The sequence below is a fragment of the Populus alba genome, chromosome 1, assembly GCF_005239225.2.
Source record: "Populus alba chromosome 1, ASM523922v2, whole genome shotgun sequence".
NCBI lineage: Eukaryota > Viridiplantae > Streptophyta > Magnoliopsida > Malpighiales > Salicaceae > Populus > Populus alba.
In genome coordinates, this window is record NC_133284.1 from 4,242,254 (window position 1) to 4,257,308 (window position 15,055).

Consider the following 15,055-nt stretch of genomic DNA (forward strand, 5'->3'; position numbering starts at 1 on the left):
CGTCAACACCAAGTCCTGAATTTATAGCTGTTATTCTTTTAAGGTTTTGTGTGCTGGTTAATCATGATGTTTACGTCAGCCTGCTCTTCTTCAACTTCCACCACATAATCTTGTGTGCGAATTGGATTCAATCCACTGTTTTAAAAGACTTTATGAATAAATTAATGTCCATTGATTAATTAAAACTCTTAAAACAGCAAACAGTTTGGTGGAAATTAAAGTGCGATTATAATTACTAATAAACCTTGTATGGAATCCTGATTGTTTTGTACTCTAGTTTTTGACTCTTGTTTTTGACCAAAATGTAATTATAAGCTACTCATAAATTAAGAAATTAAAATATATTATACACAAAGACCCATTGGTTGTCGATTCACAGGTAGAGAGCAGTACTTTAATTTTGTTTTGGAAGGAGAGGGAAAGCATCTCATGGATGACAAGTGTTCATGCTAAAGAATATTTGGTTATGATAATTATATATAAGATAGACTGAATTTTTTGAATTCAAGACATAGTGTGTCATAATTGAAGAAATTGAAGAATAAATTGATGTCCATTGATTAATCCTACCCCTAAACCAGCAAAGAATTTGGTGGAAAAAAAATACGCCGACCATAAATCTAGATAAGGGCAGAGAGATAAGGGCATTAATGCTAGGATGGGTGGCAAGTGTTAATGTTGAAAAATCTAGATATTATTTTAGAATAGAAAATAAAATTTAAATAAAGAAGACGGGAACATGGAATAAGAGAAGGAAATAAAATTGTGTTTGATAACAATACAAATACAAGAGATGGAATGAATTTTTTTGTTCTATATAAGATATAGGTGATGGGACCATAATTTTTTTGTACTGTGTTTTTAAAAAGAATTTAATTTTTTATTTTGCATTATTTTTTTTGTATGTTTTTTTATTATTTTGATTTGTTGATATCAAAAATAAATTTAAATAATAAAATATTATTTTACAATAAAAAATACTTTAAAAATCAAACACTAATTTAATATATTGATTATAATATTTATGTAAGCCAACTTTTCTCCAACCCAGTGTGAATTGGATTTAATATAGAAAAATTGACGAATAAATGAATGTCCACTGATTAATTAATACAAGTAAACCAGCAAAGAATCTGGTGGGAAAAAAAATTTGAAATAAAGCCACTAATAAATCTTACATGGAAAACTTATTGTTTTATGTCTGTATTTTTTGGACCAAAAGTGCGTGTTGTTTTTTACCACTCTCCTATCCTCTTGTTTTTCTTTGGCTTTTACATGAAACTTAACTATTTAAGAAGATGGTATGATTCAAAGAACTGCATGATCTTTTACCAATGCCTTCACTTATGAAATTAACCTGATAATAAAGTTTGATCTTAAAAAGATAAATTGTATTGTGATGTGATACTTTTTATTGATGAAATGCTCAACATAATAATTTTATAGATAAATTCGTTGGTACTATTTTATTTATAACCTAGCGATCGATCCTTCTCTCCCCTTCCCCCCATTTCTCCTTCTTTATGGATTTTTGTTATACAACAAACAACCACCCTCGCCTCCCTCTCTTAATTTCAACACATTTCAACTTCTCGCAACAAATTCAGTCACCACAACACTCGGTTTGTTAGCATCCATGCTCTAATTCAGATTTAATTGAGGATTCTCTACCTTAAGTAAGCAAATCTATTCATTTTTATTTGAACATAATTTTTTTTTATAGTAATGTTTTTTGCATATTTTTGTAGTGTGTGTGTGTGTATTTTTGGGATGTTTACTTGTTTTATTCTTAGATAATTTTGTTTTATGGATTTATGATTTGTAATGTTATGGTTTTTTTTTTAGATTTTATAAAATTATATATTTTTTTATAAATTAATAAAACTTATGAAAAATATTTGACTTCGGTATTTTGTGATGAAATAAATAATAGCTTAATGTAGATATACAATTTATAATGAATTAAGAAAGCTATTAAAATAGATTAAATATGATTGGGCTAAACCAATATTTTTGCAAATTTATTTAGTTAACGTAGTTAAGTAATACTTGTTATCATCGTTATTTATGTCATACCCTTACGAGAGCGTGACGTCGCGGCGACCATTCCCGGAATAGGGATCATGTCAGGATCTTTGTTTCGTGAAAAAAGGAGTCGTCACCAAATATTATGATCACTAGGAACCCTAACTGATTTTTAGAGATTCTAAGGCAAGGTTTGGTTGCGTAAAGGGAAGGTTTTAGCACCCCTAGTGTTGTTACTCATTTTTGAGCCCCATGTGTTGGAGATGGTGTGTATCCCTCTTGAACCAAATGTAGGAGTTTAACCCTGTTTTAGCTTTTTTCTACTCTCCTTATCCTCCTTTTTTGCTGCCAAAATCGTCAGGATTCTTAGATTAATTAAGAGTCTTCATGATGCTAAACTTGTTCCTTCTTTATCTGGTCTTTAAGTTTGGATAAATCCTTCAAAATTTGTACTAAAAAAGCTATTTCTGCTGCTGTCACAATTCTGCTTGTACTACCAATTTTGTTCCAAATTAGACTTTGATTCTGACTTGGTTTCGTGCAATATCTGACAATCCCAGCTATATTATTTAATTCACGACATGTTAAGGCTTGATTTGCACTTTTATTGGGTCATAGGGATCACTGTTCTTATGTCAGACTCTCAGTCATATTGGGATGTTCAACATTGTTAGTTTCTAAATCAGATCAGGAGACCCATTTTGACCAACCAGTTTGCGGCCAGATTTTGTTCTTCAAAATGATTTTATATGAATTTGAATCCTCATGAAAGTTGTAGTCCTGTATGTGTAGATGAATTTGGTTTTTTGAATTGCCTGATTTCGATTTTAAAAGCTCAAGATATTCTTGTTTGAATATCTAGTGTGAAAGCAGAGAATCTTGCTGCAAGAAGGATTTTGGCCCGAGTTTGCAGGGACACAATTGCAAGATGCTTAAAGTTTGAAGACCAATTACGGGCCAATTTGAAGGACTTTTTTGGGACCAAATACTGAATTGAAAAGATGCTAAAATAAGGGAGTTGATTGAAGATGAAATTAGAAGAAATTTTGCCGGATTTGAAGGAATTGAAGAACGAGGATTGGATTAGAAAATAAAAATCCACCACACTGGATTACGTGTCTATTTCTTTGCTTACCTTTGCCTTGTGTTTTAACAATAAACATCACCGTCCTTTTTTTATACATTAATTCACAATGTTTTTCCCTTCTTCAGCTAAGAAAACAAGACGACGTCGTTTTGAAACAACCCCAACCTAAATTAATTAGCATGGTACTATTCATTTGCATTTTTTGAATAGTACATCTCCTCGTTTGCAGCTCTTTCTCTCTTCTGCAGCTGTTCCTGCTAGCTTTTCTTTTATTCTCTCGTCCTTGCGTCCTTCGGCCAGCTTGGTCTATACGAAGTACCACCTATTTTCATGCCAAGTTTGTAGTTGTAAGGGAAATGATTTTAGCAAGGGAATGGTTTTGTATGTTCATGGTGCTAGCTATAAAAAAAGACAAAAAGAGAAGCATCACCACCATTTAAGGGCTTAGATTTTATCCCTAACATATATGGCTGGGATGAGAGGATATTAGAGTGGTCTCCAAGTTTGGTTGACCATATAAAAAACCTACATTGCGGTAGAAAAAAAAAGAGACAAAACAACCGGAGGAAATAACGAAAAACAGAGGAGAAAAGGAAAACAAGAGGAAAGGAAAAAAAGAGAACCGAGAGAGCAAGAAGAAGGTTTAGAGTAAAAAATAATAGAAAAAAAAATGAAAGAGAAAGGAGGTTAACTTCAATCTATCCTACCTTGCCAAAAAGGAATTCAACAAGCTCTAAAGATTTTTGAAAAAGTTCCTAACAACAAAAGAGAAAGGTTTTCTTTGGGTCATCAAAGGCAAAACAAGCAAGGACTACCCGTCATCTGTTTTGTTTTTTCTGTGCCAAACTTGTTTCTTTATTTGCTTTAGATATTCGTTCTTTATGTTGACAACAGGTTATATGCTTGCCCATTATCTCTTTCATATCTTTGAATTTAGATGTTTTTCTATGTTAGAGTTATGTGTTTCTTCCTCTTCCTTCTTCGTGAGGAACTGTGAGCCTTAAAGGCCCTCACCACCCCTTTTCTCCTTTATTTGGGTGTCTCTCTGCCTTTTAATGTTACGCAAGAGAAGTTTTGCTTCTAAACAAAGTTTTGGTTATATAAGAAAGTAAATAACGTGAGGCAAGTTCTGGAGGAGAAAGTAAAAAAAGGCATGAGGGAAGTTTCTTTTCAGTCGAGGTGGTTTTTTGGCAGACTTTTGGGTCACATTCTCCTTTATGTTTTCTTTAAAACAAGATAGCTGGCCATTTGTTTTTTTAGTCTTAGTCTTTAATATACATGGTATAAAGGCATGCCCCTCATGTTCTTTCCTTCCGCGAGCATGGTAATTTTCAAGATTAGGAACATCGTGGGGGCACGGACACTATCATAGGATTTTGAGTTCAAAATTTTAGTTTTAGAACTTATTCTTTTGCAGTTATAGAATTTTGGTTTAAAGTACGCAAGTTGAATCTTGCTTCAGTTGAGTTGGCTTTGAAAGTTTTTTTATAAGTTGTTTTAAGCATCTTGTGAATCTTAGAATATAACTGTGATGTTTGCGTTTAATTGTGATGCTTATGTTTTGACCAAATATAAAAATGTTTTTGTGTGTTGCATATGACCAATACTGTAAAAAAAATAAAATTATTTTGAACATTCCTTTTGAAAAAAAATATTTGAAATTTTAAAAAATATGTTTTAGTATGAATTTCTTAAACACAAAAATTATTTTATAGCATTTTGGATTTTACAACATGTTTGTAAATTCTAAAGGGTTCTGGCCAATATTCCAAAAATATAAAAATCTTATTTTTGGGCAATTGATCCTTATTCAATATTAATATTTGGATAAAGAAATCTCAAAGGGTTAATATCCAAAATATTCTTTGAAATAATTCGTTATTATTCACTATTAATATTTGGATAAAGAAACTCTAAGTAATTAATATGGAAAAATACTCTTATATGAATAAGAGGTCATTACCCCCCTTAATAATATAAAGGCAAATGTCCAAAATGTTGTTAAGAGTAATACAACTTGTTTATTTTTAACATAAGAGAAGATTTATGCCCAAAATGTTATTTAGAACAATTTAATTGCACATCCTTGAAAGAAGCCTTTATTACAATTGGGACATTTCAATTTTTGTTCCACGATTTACGAGTTGTGAAAGTATGAAATACTACGGCAAAAATGAGCTTTTAAAGCACCTTGAATTACCTTAGATTTCTAACTTAGTTTTTTTTTGTTTCTCTTCTTTACGATTTACGAGTCACAAATACTTGAAATGCTAAGAGAAAAATGAGCTTTTAAGTACATTGAATCTTCTTGGATTTCTATCTTAGCTATCTCTTAATTCACAGGTTGTAAATTTAGTTTGAATCAACCATAGATTTCAAGAGATATACATTGGTTCTCTTTGATAGTTTATAGACATATCTAAGTTTTTTTTTTTAAAATATTCAAAGTATTTTTAGGCTATTAACCGTATGCAACACACAAGAAAAAATTTTCATGTTTGGTCAAAACACAAACATCACAATTAAACATAAGCATCACAATTAAAGTTAACAAGCCATACACATATATTTCAAAATTCACAAGAAACCTAAAACAGTTCATATCAAACAAACAAGATTCAACACACTAGGGCCTATTTGGGAGTGTGGTTGCGGTTGCTTTTCAAAGTGTTTTTCACTCAGAAAAGTATCAAAATAATTTTTTTTTTATTTTTAAAAATTATTTTTAATATCAGCACATCAAAATAATTTAAAAATACCAAAAAAATATTAATTTGAAGCAAATAATTTTTTTTAATTTTTTTTTTTTAAATACTTTTGAAATACAAAAACAAACAGGACAACTCGAAGCCTGAATATAAGTTTGACCCATTATTCTCACAAGCAATGCACAAGTCCATATGCACAATAAAACCAAAATTTTGAACTCGAAACCCTATAACAGAACCCGTATGCGTAATAAAACCAAAATTTTGAACTCAAAACCCTATAACAGAACTCATGCCTTATGACCCATCATTTTTCCTAATCTTGAACCTGTCTTGCTTGTTTCATACAAAAGGAAAGAATTGGAGAAGCATGCCTTTACACCACGCATATTAAAAACTAAGACTAAAAAAAAAACATTATGGCCTATTATCTCCTCTTCAAAGAGCAGAAAGGAAAAAAAATGTGACCCAAGAACAAAAGATTACCTCAAATAAAAAGAAAACTTCCCTCGTGTTTTTACTTTCTCCTCGGGACAAATCTACGTTGAGGAGCAAAGCTCTTCGTATACAAGATTCTAAGCCAGGGAGATGCCCGAATAGAGCAGTGGAAGGATAATGAAGACCTTTAAGGCTTACGATTCCTCACGAATAAGAGGAAGATAAAGGAACCCACAACTTCTAACATAAACACCCATCTAAACTCACAGTCATTGAAGAAACAATGAGCTCTTCTCTTTGTCTTCTTTCGAAGCTCGCATAGTGAGGTACAAAACCTTTTCCCTTGCTAATTTCGTGAATTGCAGCTACTAACCGGGCATGAAAAGGGGTGATACTTGTACAGATCGAGCTGACCTGAGGATGCAAATACAAGAGAATAAAAAAACCTAGCAGGAACGGTTGCAAAGAAGGGAAAGAATTGCAGTAAGTTTATTGCATACAGAACGTCAATTCGTTCTGAATACAGTGCTATTAATTAGCCCCAGTTTGGGTCGTCCTCGACCTAGTTTATTGTGGGTCAAGACGCGGCCCAACTATTGTGTGGTTACCCTCAACCCTGTTATAAGTTTTGTTTAGGCCAAGTCGTGGCCTAGTTCCTATAGGGGCGAGTCGCGACCCTTTTACCTTGAGGTTTGTCTTGACCCATTTTCTCATGGGTCATGACTCGGCCCCTCTCCTCCCAGCTGCCTTTTGTCTAGGGTGGTCTGGGTCTAGTCATTTTGAGGCCGGTCAAGACCCCTTTTATTTAGGGCTGGCAAGACCCATTTTCACCTGGGTTTGGACGCGGCCCTGCTGCCTTTGGAGCAGCCAAGAGCCAGTTCTTTTGGGTGGTCAAGTCCTAGTTTCTTTGAAGGCCGGTCAGGACCTAGATTCTCCTAGGTCAAGACTCGGCCCAGCTGTATTTGGGACCAGTCAAGACCCTGTTTCTCATGCGTCTGGACACGACCCGACTCCTTCTTTAGTCCAACCTCTGTTCTGTTTTCTTTAGGCCGAATTTGGGCCCAGCCAAGGTAGGCTCAGACCATAGGCTTGGGCTGAGCCCCAAACCAAGTATATTTTATTATATTATAAAATATTATTTTTTAAAAATAAAAAATAAAGTAAAAAAATCCAGAAATCCTTTCAAAAATTTATGATTTTTCTCACAAGTTTTTCTACCATTTTTTTTGTGGCGTCTAAAAATGGGTAACAATAATTTAAATAGGTTTGATATAAGTAATGGATGATCGTTCATAAATATATCGAGATTCACTTTAGGGACTATGGAGGATGGATTATTGTAATGAAATTCAGGGTTTTTATTAATTACACACTATCTAATATGAGAAATATTAGTTGAGACAATATTAGATGTCTATACAAGAGGTGTAAGAAAAAAAAACTTTATTGATTTAAATGTTGTAACGATGCATCTTCTACAAAAAACGTTCATTAAAAAAAACATGTGTTAGTATGCACACGAAGAACCATATGTTCTTCATGATACCATGGTAGAAGGATGATTGGGTCAACTTCTAGTACTAGCAACATGCATGAGGTTGTAGATAACAATAACAATCCTTAAAGAATAATTATAGATGCGATGAGAATGAATCAAGGTCATACCAGTCAATATCCAGCGAAATATTTTGTGAGAGATTTTTTATTAGAAGATCAATTTTCTCTACCATAACCTTGATGTTATGCACATAGAAAAGAACATGTTTATGTACGTGAAGGGAAAGACAAATGACAACAATAAAACTAGTGTCATAACCCATTTTTGGGTTATTCCTCAAAATTTACCTTTTTTTCTTGTAAACTAAAAATAAAATAATAATAGTAAAAGGATTGACGATGTGGCAAAAATTGGCCAAAGAAGATCCAAGGTACATACAAAAAAATCGAGCTGAAATTTTGGATAAATTTAGAGTTTAATTATATATCATTGTACCTAAGATTACATATGCAACGCAGATTTAATGTTATAATAACCCAATTTTTTATTCTTTTACTTTATTTATTTTATATTTATATAAAAATAATAAAAAAAAATAATGGAAAAAATAAAATAAATAAAGAATAAATTGAAATTTGGATCAAGACAACATAAATTAGATTAAGGATGAAATTAAAAATTTAGAATTCAATTTTGGATTAAAAGAATTGATAAGTTTGGGGATTTTATTAAACTTGAAATTGGTTTAATTAATGAAATCAAGGGCTGAATTGAAGAAATACCAAACTTATTTTAGCCTAGCTCATATGCTTGGATTAGCTTTAGCCGAAGTCCAAAAAAAAAAAAGAGGAAGGTTGTTGGGTGGGCCGGGTTGAACCCATGTTAGCCCTGGCCATCAACCTCTCTTCCTCTTTCCTACTTGGTTATAATCTATTTCCTAACATGAGTTGGACCAATGTTACTGTCTCTCTCTCTTCCCGTATTTGGTTATAATCTACTTCCTTTTCTAATCCATAATTTGCTTCTGTCTTACCATTTTTATGCGATGACCGAACATCTTTGTGGACCAAACAACTATGCGGAATAAACCATTAGCTTGAGATATTCAGATAGCATGTCACCACGATTTTCTTTTTTCTCGCATCCACTCTTGCAGAACTTCTTTTGAAGAACAAAGTGAAATGCAAAAAAATTTAGTGTGGCTATGGATAATCTGTTTTGTAGATTAACTTTTTTATAGACTGGGCTAATCATACATGACATTTTTTGATACATTTATGATTTAACATACATAATCTTGTAGGGTTCAATCATTTTTTATGCATGGGTTATGTTTCTACCGACTTTACTTTATCACTAAATTGACCTGTTGATGACTGCCGACATGTTTGGTAAATCGGCAAATCAACAAGGTAGATTTCTTGACTTCACCACATGAGTACAATATCATGGATGCCTTTTCAGTGTCGGTAAAAAAATAATTAAGCGAAATGTATTGCTTTTAGTCATAAGTAAATATGTTCTTTATAATTTATTTTATGATTTATTATAAACGAATATTGATGGATAAATGACAAGGATTTTCAGAAGAAAAAAAACAGAAGCTTTTCTTTCAAAAGAGGGAGTCTGATTTATGAAATGAGAGTGTAATACTGTCTAGTGTATACTAAGAGTTTCTGATAGAAAACTAACTCCATTAATGAAAACTATTGAATGTTAACGAAGTACAAGAAATACTCACAGCATACAACACACTGCTGTTGTTACTTGTGTTGAATGGCGAAGAGCTGTTCTATTGGGAAAAGAAGGATTTGTTAAAGATGTGACAAGTCAATTAGATTCAAGCCTGTGAGAAACATGGCGGGCTGCATTGAACACCCTCACAGACTCATGAATCTGGATGGTTATGTTTCTAGATGTTTTGGCTATACAGTGGATGCTAAGGATACATTCATGTTGACCTGGTGTGTTAATAGACATCCGTGCATGTCTGTTGATTTTGATAGTCCAGACTGCACCACATTTTTGTTTTGACTGTTCGTGATCTGAACAGGGGCAATCCGTGGACTCTCTGGCTCCACAACCAAAAAACAACAAGCGGAACACTCAAAGGTTACATCCAATAATTGATTAATTTAGGGATTAAAACATTCATTATAAAAGGATTAATCTAAGCATGAAGACAATTAGAGGTCTTTACATATAGAAGACAGTAACACTTGCACTCTGACATTAACACTCTTCTTTAGTATATTTTCTTTTAGTATGTATTTTACAAACAGCTGCAACCATACTTGAGGTGTGGACCTCTACCCTGCTAATAAACGAGCCTTTATTGAATGTTCACAGAGTCTTCAACATGTTTTGGGATTGGAAGGATACCCTTTTCCTGCAAGCTCTTAACAGTTTCATACAGGCACTGTTTCACTGGGACGAATTCGATGCCCAGATCCTTGATCTTCTGGTTTGTGAGCTTGTAGTTTTGTTTTCTTGGGTTTTTCTCATCAGAACACCTGCAAATGCATAGCAATACAAAATATTAATATTCAATATGAAAACACAACATTATTAATAATTCTTTCTACAAACTTGGTAGGTTTATTTGAAGACAGCAGAAAAAACAGATTCGTATAACCTTAGCAACCCAACTAGGAACATTCAATCAACTTGTCTGACCTTAAGCACTCCAATTAGATTATCATACGAGTCAAAACTGGGACAACAATTGCCCATTGGATTATTAGTAGTGAATATTAATATTCACTAACTCATGTTTTTTTACTATATTTATAATAAGGACAGAAAACCCTTTTCTTCATTTATTTTCTTATTTTGGGATGAAGTATCAGAAAACTGTGATGCAACAGGATTTTATTCTTTAATTTAATTATTGTACAAAATCTTCCAACATTCAGTGCATTAAGTTGCTTTATATATATATATATATATATATGTCAACGAGAAAGTAAAAAATATACAAGCCTTAAATTGACTTTCTTGTGCAAATATTTTGTTTCTTAAAATCATAATATAATTTTGCTAATGAAGATTTGAAGAAAAATCGGGAAAGGACCATGAAAGAAAAATAGGTTAGAAAAATAATACAAGTTTCATTACGTTAGAAAAAGCCAATTTATTCTAACTTTTCCATTGAAGTAGTTTTTTAGAGGTGTTAAGCTCGTGATTATTATGAAGTTGTTCAAAATCATAAGAACTCACTTGGTGGGGATGGGATACTCCGGGAAGAACTTTGCAAGGATTTCCACCACCTCTCCACGGTGAAGCATTTTCTCAAAGCAAATGTAACGGCCGGAGGCAGAAGGTGTCTCAAAGACTAAAATGTGGGCTACGGCCACATCCCTAACATGCACATAAGCTTGAACAGCGTTAGCATATGTCTTGGCTGAGCCGGTTAGGTACTTGAGGATGTGAAGGATGCTAGCATTGACAGTGGGTTGCAACAATGGTCCAAGCACCACCACCGGGTTCACCACCACTAGGTCAACTCCTTTGTTCCTAGCCACATCCCATGCATCCTGTTCTGCCACAGTCTTTCCATAGCAATACCAATTCTGCAATTCCAAGATGAACTTACATCAAGATGTGAAGGACAGGCAATTAGGATTTCAAGATGCAGTTAGCCCTATGACGCAAGGATCGATAATGAAATTACATCACGATATCTTAGAGAGATTCTTATTTACACCTGCTCTGTATGCTTTGAGTGCTCTAATTAGGAGGTATTTAATTATGTTAATCATCACGTGTTGTTAATTAAATACCTTGGTGTTCTTGCAATACTCAAGATCACTCCAGCAAGATTCATCAACGACAACATCAGGGCTCCTGTTGGGGTCCATGTACACAGTACCTATTGAGGACGTGAAAACCACTCGTCGGACTTTGGCCTCAGCTGCTGCCATGATCACATTCTTGGTTCCATTCACTGCTGGCTCCATCACCTTGTCCTTCAAGTATTGTAACACAAAATCATCAAAAGCAAATTTGAAGAAGACATACTTTGCATCATGAATTACGGGAAAAAAATGTATAAAATCTTTTTCTAACATTTGTCGGTGACACCCGTACTTAAATTTACCGGCAACCTAAAATTTGTCCTTGGAAGTCCAAGTGTTGTTTTTATATTCTCTTCTTAAAATTCTCAGCATCCAAACAAATTTTTTACTACCAATGTACCGAAAAAAAAAAAGAAAAAAAAAGGAAACATACTGGATCGTCTGTGACAGGACAAGCAGTATGGAAAACTCCATCACACCCTTGAATAGCCTCTTTAACAGACTCATAATCAAGAATATCAGCCTTGCATAAAGTTAACCTTTCTTGAGCTCCTTCAAGCTCCCTCAAATGGGAATTCTTGGGATCAGCTGTGTATAGCAACACGAATACAAAGCATTAAATTAACAGGAAAGGGAAAGGGAAAGAATCCAAGTGCTCAATTATTATAACTAACCTGGGTTCCTCACAGTTCCTTTAACAGAGTAACCTTTCTCTAGAAGAAGCTTAACAATCCATGAAGCAATGAAGCCACCAGCCCCGGTGACACAGACAGTTTGGCCTTGGCATGGAAGTGATGAAGTATGGACAGACATGTTGTTTTGATATATGTATTATGTGTGCGTGTTTGGTGGTAGAACGAAGGAAGAGAGACAGAGAGAGGGAGGTGTTTTCCTTTTCTCTTGATTTAGGAGGTGGATGCTACAAGGAAAGAAGTGGTGGAGCGGATGTATTTATAGGTACGTGACTGAGTTTTTGTAATACGAACCGTCAACTCCATGTCCTGAATTTATATTTGTTTTAATCCACGTTTTTAAAAGAATTTTTGAATAAATTAATGTCCATTGATTAATTAAAATTCCTAAACCGTCAAAGAATTCGGTGGAAAAGTGCAATTATAATTACTAATAAACCTTGGATGGATCCTGATTGTTTTGTACTCTTGTTTTTGACTCCAGTTTTTGATCAAAATGTAATTATAAGCTACTCTTAAATTAAGAAATTAAAATATATTATACACAAAGACCCATTGGTTGTAGATCACAAGCAGTACTTTTGTTTTGGAAGGAGAGAGGGAAAGCATCTAATGGATGACAAGTGCTCATGCTAAAGAATATTTCGTTATTATCCTGTAAAATAGGAACGTGTATGATAATTATATATAATCCACTCTTTTAAAATAATTTATGAATAAATTGATGTCTTTTGATTAATCCTAGTCCTAAACCAGCAAGGAATTTGGTGTAAAAAAATACGCAGACCATAAATCTAGATAAGGGCAGAGAGCAGTCCTTTCTTTTGGAAGTAGAAAGATAAGGGCATTAGTGCTCGGATGGGTGGCAAGTGTTGATGTTGAAAATCTAGATATTATTTTAGAATAGAAAATAAAAAATTAATTTATATAAAGAAGATGGGACCATTGAATAAGAGAAGGAAATAAAATTGTGTTCGGTAACCATACAAATATAAATACAAAAGATAGAATGAATTTTTTTTATTGTATATAAGATATAGGCGATGTTTGTTTTTATGGTGATACTGTATTTTAAAAAAAAAAATATTTTTTTTTATTTTAAATTATAATTTTTTTTTGTGTTTTTTATTATTTTGATTTGTTGATGTTAATTGTTTTTAAATAATAATAATAATAAAATATTATTTTAATATATTTTAAAATAAAAAAACACTTTAAAAATTAACTGACCATTAATTTAATATATTAATTATAATATTTATGTAAGCCTACTTTTCTCCAACCCAGTGTGAGTTGGATTTAATCTAGAAAAAAAATGACGAATAAATGAATGTCCACTGATTAATTAAACCAGCAAAGAGTCTGGTGGGAAAAAAAGTAATGAAGCTACGAATAAATTAATCTTACATGGAAAACTTATTGTTTTATATATGTATTTTTTGGACCAAAAGTGCATGTTGTTTTTTACCACTCTCCTGTCCTCTAGTTTTTCTTTGGCTTTTACATGAAACTTAACTATTTAAGAAGATGGTATTATTCAAATAATATATTTGTAATTTCCGAACAAGCAATTTTTGTTCTATTAATATATGAATGTATCGAAATAATGAAACCTTCAAGGATATTACTATATATTTTTTTTACCTTACCCTTATTATAATAAATCATCCATGTTTTTCTTTTCCCACATATTGACCTGTCTTCTTCTCTATCTGTTTTTTTATCATTCTTTTATTGAATGTTTGTTTTTTTTTCTTTTTTCTTTTTTTATTTAGAGCAACATTTTAATCAAAGGACTAGATGATTTTTTACCAACGACTTTACCGGTAGAACTAACTTGACAATAAAATTCATTCATAAAATATATCAACAAAAAATAATTCTTTTTTATATACTGACAGAAATTATAGATGGTATTACGATGTGATTTAAAAAGACAAATTTTACAGTGATATAACACTTTTTACTGGCAGATAGAATGCCTGGCGGAATAATTCCATCGGTAAATCCATTGGTATTATTTTATTTATAACATAGCCATCAACCCTCCCCTCCCCTCCCCTCACCTCATTTCTCCTTTTTTTTTTTTTTTTAAATGCAACAAACAACAACCCTCTCCCCTCTCAATTTTAACACAATTAAACCTCCCACAACAAATTCAGCTACTATAACACTCGGTTTGTCAGCATCCATATTCTAATTCAAATTTTATTGAGGATTCTCTGTTTTAAGTAAGCAAATCTATACATTTTTATTTGAACATAATTTTTAAAATATTAATTATTATTTTTTGCATACTTTTGTAGTATATGTATTTTGTTTGGGTGTTTACTTGTTTTATAGTTTTTTCTTTGGCAATTTTGTTGTATGGATTCATGATTTGTTCATGTTATGGTTTATTTTATATTTTATAAAATTATATTTGTTTGTACATCGATAAAACTTATGTCAAATTTTTTACTTTGGTATTTTGTGATGAAATAAATAATAGTTAATTTATTTAACAAGTTTGTTTTATATTTTGTCAATTTTATTTTCGCATTTTAATTTTCGGTAAATGTGTAGAAATTTGAATTTATGTAGATATACAATTGATAATGAATTAAGAAAACTATTAAAATAGATTGAATAAGATTAAGGTAAACTAATATTTTTTGCAAATTGTTTTAGTTAATGTAGTTAAGTAACACTTGTTATCATCATTATTTAAATAGGTTTGATATAAGTAATGTATGATCGTTCATGAATGTATCGAAATTCACTCTAGGGGTTATGGATGATGGATTATTGTAATAAGATTCAGGATTTTA

At 32.3% G+C, this 15,055-nt stretch overlaps 1 protein-coding gene across 1 annotated transcript; it reads right to left on the reverse strand.

Annotated features, from left to right (window-relative positions):
* Positions 1-9,882: 9,882 nt before the first annotated feature.
* On the reverse strand, positions 9,883-12,524 carry LOC118034054 (cinnamoyl-CoA reductase 1). Its single transcript, XM_035039208.2, has 5 exons — positions 12,228-12,524; positions 11,987-12,141; positions 11,539-11,724; positions 10,976-11,328; positions 9,883-10,269 (listed from the first exon to the last, which is right to left on the reverse strand). The coding sequence occupies exons 1-5, from the start codon at positions 12,364-12,366 to the stop codon at positions 10,089-10,091; spliced, it is 1,014 nt and encodes a 337-aa protein (XP_034895099.1). The 5' UTR covers positions 12,367-12,524; the 3' UTR covers positions 9,883-10,088.
* Between the last annotated feature and the right edge of the window lie 2,531 nt (positions 12,525-15,055).

Coding starts and splice junctions, on each gene's coding strand:
- LOC118034054 (XM_035039208.2), bottom strand. CDS start 12,366: ATGTCTGTCCATACTTCATCACTTCCATGCCAAGGCCAAACTGTCTGT. Junction 11,725..11,986: donor GTCCTGTCACAGACGATCCA/GTATGTTTCCTT, acceptor CAATACTTGAAG/GACAAGGTGATGGAGCCAGC. Junction 11,329..11,538: donor AGTATTGCAAGAACACCAAG/GTATTTAATTAA, acceptor TTGGAATTGCAG/AATTGGTATTGCTATGGAAA.